Here is an 8646-nt window from a genome sequence, read left to right as displayed (position 1 = left end):
TATATTCTCATCCGTTGTGTATAACTAAATTAACTATCCTTCCACTCCAGCATCCAAGCCACTAACGTCATTCATAGGAGCTGAGGGACCAAGCCTCGCCATGATATTATTAAACTGACTGCATTAATTTACCTCAGTGATGCAGCACCTCAGAAATTATACTCTGGCCAGCATCCAAGTCACTGTCATCATTCCATAAGACCACAGGAAGTAAATTATGCATCCTCCTTGGCATGATACTCTTAACCTATTGCCATTAGTATCCGATAACGCTAAAACAACATTCATATCATACACTGGCCAATGTCTTCTGCTTACCGGGAATAAACAGAGGAACCTTAATAACTCTATGATAATAATTGTGTCATTTCGTTTTATTCACAAAAGAGCATCAGTTGTCAGGAATGGAATTTGTGGAGGTTCGTTTTATATGCAGTTCGTGTCTGGGGAAATTGTCGGAAGGAATGTATTATGTGTTCGGTGAAGCTCATCTCCTTCCCTCACACATTTTAATAATCACCGTCGTCTGTCATCGTTCCAGATCAATACAAACGAGGCTCGGGAGGAAGCGCGCCAACTCACTTCCCTGCACCTGTTCACCTCACTTACAACATATAAATTTACCCTTACACACTTAGCAAGAAAACCTTTAGTAATAACGCCCAAGTTAACCTTGCTGTCATTCTCAAACCCAACCTCAGCATTAGCAACCTGGAAACCTCATTTACAACCCAAACCACTTCACTAACTACGCAAAAGTGAACCTAGTATACTGCCATTCTCAAACCCAACCTCAGCATTAGCAGTATGGAAATCTCGCTTACAACCCAAACCACTTCACTAACTACGCAAAAGTGAACCTAATATACTACCTTTCTCAAACCCTCCCTCAGCATTTGGGAATTGGAAACTTCTTAACACCAAAACCATTTCACAAACTACACGAGACTCAACACCAGTTTCAAACCTCTCTTAGCATTAATAAGATGGAGAATTCACTCATAACCCAAACCAAACCGCTTCCCTCACTAAGAAAGACATATTGAAACTCACAGATCGTCTCTAGATATACGGACACCTTTCACAGCCTCACATATTCATTTCAGTCATCCTAGAAAAGATTCGACCCCTTTAAAATCCACAGACATATTGAAATTCACAGACCATCTCTAACTATACAGACACCTTTCACAGCCTCACATATTCATTTCAGTCATCCAAGAAAAGATTCGACACCTTTAAAACCCACAGACACTCCTCAAATTCACAGACACCTTCAATACCCCTCTCTGACACTTTTGCCAACCCCACAGACAACCTCTACTATTCGACCCCCCCCCCCAAAAAAAAAAAAAAAAAAACGCACTTCCTAGAACGCCCTTGCCACCCACCTCACCTTGCCCCCTCTCCCCCTCTACCCCCCCCTCCCCCAAACCCGCTCACCCAGCTCACCTGCGTTCATCATGCCTCAATTAGCGCCAAACACCTGTCCGTGACGTCCGATTTTGCGGCAGGTGTTCACGATCCAGATAAAGGTCTCTCTCTCTCTCTCTCTCTCTCTCTCTCTCTCTCTCGTTGTGGGGTCCAATATCACTTCTCTGCTAATCCATACCATCTCTCTCTCTCTCTCTCTCTCTCTCTCTCTCTCTCTCTCTCTCTCTCTCTCTCTCTCTCTCAGTGTGTTCATTTATCTTACCGCCAATTTCTTCAGCTTTCTCTTTTTCCTCCTTCCTGAAGTAAACTCACTTAATCCACTGCATCGGGCGCGAGGAGGGAAGGGAAGGCGAGAGAAGAGGAGAAAGAGAGCGAGGGAGAGAGATAAAGAGGACCAAGACAGGCGGAAGAAGGATGAAAGAGAAGGACGGCGGCAAGCAGCTGAAGAGGAAGCACTAATGGCGAAGAGAAGAAAATGAGGGGACGATAAAGGGAAGAAAAGTGCGGATTGAAGAAGGAAGGAAGGAAGAACAGGGTGGGTGTGTTGAAGGGATGAAAATGTGGGGCGTAATTTGCGTGGAAAAACATACTCACATAATATATAAGAAGGAAAAGGGAAAGCATTGAACAGGGGAGAGAAAGAAAATAGAAATAATATGTTGGGAATAAATTAAAAATAAAATAAAAACATACTTATTCATTTGGAGAGATAAGCGAACGTTTAAAAAAGATGCAAGATAATAATATGAAGAGATGAAAATTAAAAGAAAATACGAAAGAATAAAGAGGAAAGTGAGAGCCTCGATACGAAAATTGAAGAAGGGAAACGATAAGAAATAAATAAATGAAAAGAGAAAAGTAAAAGCTTGAAAAGAGAAGCAAGAAATTAAATAAAAGAGGAAGTAAAAATAAAAGCAAGTAAGGAAGGATAAAGAAAAGTACGAGTATTAAAAAGAAAAGTTTAAGAAGAAAACGAGAAGAAAGAAATAAGACAATGAAAATAAATACGAAAGAATAGATAAAAAGAAAGTAAGTAGAATGAAAATAGAAAGCGGAAATACGGAGGAATATAGAAGAGGAGGAAAAATAAATAAAAATAGACAGGAAGATATGAAAAAAAAACAGTAAACAAACAAACAAAAGCAATAACGGACACAGAAGCAGAGAGAGAGAGAGAGAGAGAGAGAGAGAGAGAGAGATGCATTAAGGAACGAAGAGCGGAGTTACGAGCACATAAAACCGGGCAGGAAAAAAAAGACAAAATCCACTTAAAATCCTTGAAAACATTTAAGTCTTCCCTCGAGAAACCTTCGCCCGTTTTCTATTTACGTCACATTCCATTCTCTTCCTCGCAGGCATGTTCCGGTTCCCGTCACGCGGCTTCCTGCTCCACCACCCACTCCCCTTCCACCCGCCCACCCACCCACACCCACCAACGCCTCCTCCACTCCCATCAACCTCATACAAAGACTCGCACAACAACCACATTCTCCCAACGACTCATCCACAGCCACTCAGAAATCCATCAACCTCACATCCACATCACCCATCCCACTCCACCCATTTATGCTCATCCACATACTCCCACCCACATCCACAGCCTCCTTCCACTCCATCCGGCCAAATTCATCCTTCCCACAAGTCATCCACCTCCATGTCCCTCCTTTCATTCATCCACCTCCACTCACCCATACCAACTACACACACACACACACGCCCTTACTATACAAGAATGACGTTTTTTACTAGAAAATCAGAACGAGAATTTCTATATTTGTTTCAATTTTCTAATTTCCACTTCCTCTTCCTCCCCCTCCCCCTCCTCGTCCTCCTCTTCCTCCTCATACTCTTTTTAATTATCCTCCTCCGCCACCAATTCATTCTCATTCTCTTTCTTCTCCTTGAAAATCACTACAAGGATTTCTCAATGTATTTTCATCTCACTTCCTCGTCTTCCTTATTTTTACCGTTTCTCTCTTCCTTCTCTTTCTCCTCTTCCTTTTCTCCTCCTCCTCCTTTCTCTTCCTCCCCCTTCGCCCTTTAAAAGAGTCATTCACCCACACCAATATCAAAACGCGAACAAACGAACCATCTTTCAGTACCTCCTTATGACAGCACCTTAGCATCCAATCTCTCTCTCTCTCTCTCTCTCTCTCTCTCTCCACCCCCCTATCCCCCACACATCACATAACACACAAAGAGATCTCACAGTGGTCAACGGGTGCAAGAATAGAGGATTTTTATGCGTACTTTTCTCGGCGTGGTGGTTGTGGAGGCGCTGCTGCTGGGGCTGGTGGTGGTGGTGGAGGATCGGGTTGCTCGCCTCCTCATCTCTCTCCCCTGAAAACACAAGGAAAGAAAAACAAATAAATAAAAAAATCCTGGTGCTTGATTAATTTGAACTTTACGTGAAATGCGACGCTAATGTTGGGATTTCGGGAGGGAGGGAGAGAGAGAGAGGGAAGGGGAGAGGGGGGTGAGAGAGAGGAAAAGAGAGAGAGAGAGCAAGAGAGAGAGACACAGAGACAGACAGACAGGCAGTTATACACACACACACACACACACACACACACACACACACACACACAGAACCAGACACCAAAGGAATATTTAACTGAAACATAAGTCTAACACACAAATAAACACACAAATAAACAAAAAATCTACGTTAATGGACTTCAGAACACGATTTAAAGCCAAAAAAATATGTAAAATGGAGAAAATTAAGAGAGAGAGAGAGAGAGAGAGAGAGAGAGAGAGAGAGAGAGAGAGAGAGAGAGAGAGAGATGATGGTATTCTTTGTATAATGCATGAACACAGAATGAAGGAAAGAGTGATGGGCGGGCCGGAAGCTGAGCGCATAATGTAAAGCTACACACATAACATGAATCTTGAGTGCTCGGAGCGGAGAGGAGGAGGAGGAAAAAGAAGAGCGGGAAAAATGATAATGCTAGAATAGGCAAAAAAAAAAAATAAAGAATGACGAGGTTGAGAGAATGAAAGATGAGGCGAAAAGGAAAGAGAAGAGGAAATTCAGGAAAGGGAAAGAGGAGGAAAAGAGAAGACGGATTAATGAAGGAAAAAAAAAAGAAAGAAGAATGACGTTGCTGGAGTAGGCCATAAAATTAAGGAGAAGGGGATAAAAGGCGGAGAGGAAGAATGGACTAGGAGAAAATGAAAGAAGAAAGGAGAAAGAAGACTGAGGAGAGAATGAGGAAGAGGATAAAAATGTGGAACTAAAGGAAAAGAAAGAGAAAGAATAACTGAGGGAAAAGAAAAACGATGGAAGAAAGCAGGGAATGAATGGAGGCAAAATAATATGGACTAGGAAAGAGAAAGAGAAGGAAAAGGAGAGAAAAGGTGGAAATGAGGAGAATGAGAAATGAAGAATAAAAGACCGCTAAAAAAAAAACTAAGAAAATGGACTAGGAGAAAATGAAAGAAAAAAGGAGAAAGAAGAACTAGAGAGAATGAGGAAGGAAGGATAAAAATGAGGGACTAGAGGAAGAGAAAGAGAGAAGAGGAAAAAGAAAAACTGAGGAAGAAGAAAAACGATGAAAGAAAGTAATGAGTGAAGGGAAACTAATAATATGGACGAGAAAAGAGGAAGAGAAGGAAAAGGAGAGATAAGATAAAGTAAAAATGAGGAAAATAAGAAAAGAAAATGAAAAAACGCCGGAAAAAACTAAAACAAAAGAAATCACGACGCAAAGAGGAATAAGAACTAAAAGGAGAGAGGAATATATCGTCATAGAAAAAAAAAAAAAAAAAACTAAAACAAAAGAAATCAAGACAAAAAAGGGAAAGAGAAAGAACTAAAAGGAGAGGAGAATATCGGCGTATAGGAAAAGGAAAATAATAAAAGGAAGAAAAGAAAGAAAAAGAAAGAAAAATACGAGGAAGTGAGAATAAATGAGGAAATAGATGAAAATATAAAAAAAAAGAAGGAGAAAACGGAAAAGAATGCAGAGAGGAGAGAGAGAGAGAGAGAGAGAGAGAGAGAAAGAGAGAGAGAAAGAAAAGGGAGAAAGAACTTAGGAATACGAGGAAGTGAGAATAAATGAGGAAATAGATGAAAATATTAAAAAAAAAACTGATGAGAAGGAGAGAAACGGTAAAAGAAAGCAGAGAGAGAGAGAGAGAGAGAGAGAGAGAGAGAGAGAGAGAGAGAGAGAGAGCGAGAGAGAGAGAGAGAGAGAGAGAGAGAGAGAGAGAGAGAGAGAGAGAGAGAGAGAGAGAGAGAGAGAGAGAGAGAGAGAGAGAGAGAGAGAGAGAGAGAGAGAGAGAGAGAGAGAGAGAGAGAGAGAGAGAGAGAGAGAGAGAGAGAGAGAGAGAGAGAGAGAGAGAGAGAGAGAGAGAGAGAGAGAGAGAGAGAGAGAGAGAGAGAGAGAGAGGGGAGTGTAAGAGGGGAGAGAGCGGGTACGGGGAGAAGGGATGATGGAGGGGAGAGAGAGGGAGGGAAAGGGAAGAGAGGGGCAGATGGAAGGGGAGACAGAGGGTGAGGGAGGGAGTGGGAGAAGGAGAGAGGGGAGAGAGGAAGGAAGGAAAGGGGAGGATGCGAGGGGAGAGAGCGGTTGAGAAGGAGAGGGAGGGGGAGGGTGAGAGTAGGGAGGATGAGGGGGATGAAAGAGGGAGATCGAAAATACGTAGTAGACAGGAGCAGAGGAAAGACGGAGAAGGGAACGAGAAGATAAAGAGGGGAAGTGCGCATCAGCAGGAAAGAAAGCAAGAGAAGGAAAATGAAGAATGACATAGGAAAATATATAGAGAAAGAAAAAAAGGCAGAAGGAAAGAGAAGAACCAGAGAGAAAAGAAATGAGGGCAAGAAAGAAAAAGGGAAAAGATGGAACAGAAAAAGGACGAAAGGATAATACAGGTAAAAAGAATGGAAGGGAAGAGAAAGAAACAAGAGGAGGAGGAAAGAAGGAAAGAAGGAAGATACGGAGAAGAAAAAAAGGATTGAATGAACGAATGAAGGAAAGAAGAATGCCAAATAAAACGGGCAATAAAGAAAGCGATTAGGCTTCCACTGCACTTTAAGAGACGAAAAATAAAGAAAAAAAGAACAAGAAACATTAAGAGACAAGACAAGAAAGAGGAAGGAGAGAGGAAGGAAAAAAAAGTAATTAAACGAAGAGAAACAAAGGAAGACGGAAAGAAGGATAAAAAAGGAGAAAGAGGGAGAACTTAAAAAAAAAGGAAATGACGGACGATGAAAAATAATGAATGAAATAGAAAAAAAGAAGAAAAAACAAAAGTAAATAAAGAAGGGTATTAAAGACAAGGATAAAAATGAGAAGGAACTAAAAGGAAAGAATGAAGATGAAAAAAAGGAAGAAGTTGGTAAAAGAGGAAGAGAAGCAGAAAAGGAGAAGGAAACAATAAAGGAAAGAAGGAAGAGAAAAAAATAAAGAAATAAAAGGAAAGAAAAAGATAGAATAGAGAAGAGGAACTAAAAAAGAATGAAGATGAATAAAGTGGATGAAATAGACAAGAAAGAGGAAGAGAAGCAGAAAAGGAGGAGGAGGAGGAGGAGGAAACAATAAAGAAAAGAAGGAAGATAAATAAAAATAAATAAAAGAAGGAAAAAGAAGGATAAAAGAGAGAAGAGGAACAAAAAGAAAAGAATGAGAATGAATAAAGTTGAGGAAATAGACAAAAAAGAGGAAGAGAAGCAGAAAAGGAGGAGGAGGAAGAGGAGGAGGAAATTAAGTAAGAAAAAAAGGAAGAAAAAGAAAAAAATCATTAAAGACTTCCAGTTCAGCTCAGGCATGAAAAAACATCATAAACTCCTATTAAAAGAAGAAAGGAACGAAGGAGAGAAGGAAAAAAAAGGAACCAAAAGAAGAAAGAGAGGAGGAAAAAAAGGAGATCAAAGGAGGAAGAGGAAGATAAAGAGAGAGAATTAAGGAAGAAAGGAATTGAGGTCAAGTGCTTGTTCTAATTTTTCTTCTTTATCTTCTTCGTTTTCTTTTCATTCTACAAGTCTTTTTTTCTTTCTCCCTTCTCCTCCTCTTTCTCCTCCCTCGTTTTCTTCTCCTTCCTTCTATTTTCTTTTTTCTTTACGCTTGCTTCTCTTCATCTTCCTTTTCACATCTTCCTTCTCTTTTCTTCTCTTCCTCCTTCCCTCCTCCTCCATTTCTCCTTTATCTTCTCTTCTCATAATCACTCTGTTAATCTCCTTTTATTTCTCTTCTCCTTCGCCTCTTCTTATCTCTTCCTTCTATTCTCCTATCTCCCCTTTTTCTTCTCCTCCTTCCGCTTCTCTTCCTCATTCTCCTCCTCCTCCTCCTCCTCCTCCTCCTTTAAATCCTTCTCTTGTTATCGTGGAGAGAGAGAGAGAGAGAGAGAGAGAGAGAGAGAGAGAGAGAGAGAGAGAGAGAGAGAGAGAGAGAGAGAGAGAGAGAGAGAGAGAGAGAGAGAGAGAGAGAGAGAGAGAAATGTTAAAAAAAAGGGAGATAATGCAGAATGGGGAATAAAAAGGAATAAGAAAAACGAGGAAGAAAGAGGAAGGGAGAAGGGAAACTAAGAACAGATAATCCTTCGAAAAGAGAAAAAAAGGAAAAAAGAAAAAAAAGGAAAATATTACTCAAAGAAGATTTCGCGTAAGGAAGAAAAAATAGAAGGAAAAAAGTTAAGAAGGAAACAAAAAAGGAGAAAGGAGAAGAAAGGAAAAGGAGAAAAGGAAAAAAATGAGAGAGAGAGAGAGAGAGAGAGAGAGAGAGAGAGAGAGAGAGAGAGAGAGAGAGAGAGAGAGAGAGAGAGAGAGAGAGAGAGAGAGAGAGAGAGAGAGAGAGAGAGAGAGAGAGAGAGAGAGAGAGAGAGAGAGAGAGAGAGAGAGAGAGAGAGGAAATAAACCACATGAGGAAGGAAATGAAAGTCAATGACGTCATGAAGAGATAGCACAAGGAGGAGGAGGAGGAGGAGGAGGAGGAGGAGGAGGAGGAGGAGGAGGAGGAGGAGGAGGAGAAGGAGGAGGAGGAGGAGGAAGGAGGAGGAGGAGGAAAGATGACACAGAAAAAGATAACATGAAACCCACACCAGTCTCTCTCTCTCTCTCTCTCTCTCTCTCATTTTTTTCTTTTTTCCATTTCCTTTCTTCACATTTCTCCTCCTTTTTTTGTTTCCTTCTTTTCATACATTTTTTCCTTCATTATTTTTTTCTTCCTGACACGAAATGAAACAAAACAACAAAAAAAACACTGAACAAAA

General features: G+C 40.7%; 1 protein-coding gene across 2 annotated transcripts in view; it reads right to left on the bottom strand.

Moving 5' to 3' along the window:
• The window catches only part of LOC126981473 (protein split ends-like), a 293763-nt gene that overhangs the window by 52492 nt on the left and 232625 nt on the right, over positions 1 to 8646 (bottom strand). For both annotated transcript variants that reach the window (XM_050832543.1, XM_050832542.1), the window contains one exon: positions 3685 to 3774. In XM_050832543.1, the coding sequence (XP_050688500.1) occupies positions 3685 to 3774 (90 nt within the window). The remainder of the gene's footprint in view (positions 1 to 3684; positions 3775 to 8646) is intronic.

The sequence above is a fragment of the Eriocheir sinensis genome, chromosome 48, assembly GCF_024679095.1.
Source record: "Eriocheir sinensis breed Jianghai 21 chromosome 48, ASM2467909v1, whole genome shotgun sequence".
In the NCBI taxonomy this organism is placed as follows: domain Eukaryota; kingdom Metazoa; phylum Arthropoda; class Malacostraca; order Decapoda; family Varunidae; genus Eriocheir; species Eriocheir sinensis.
The sequence above is the reverse complement of the archived record's forward strand: the minus strand, read 5'-3'. Positions and strand labels throughout refer to the sequence as shown.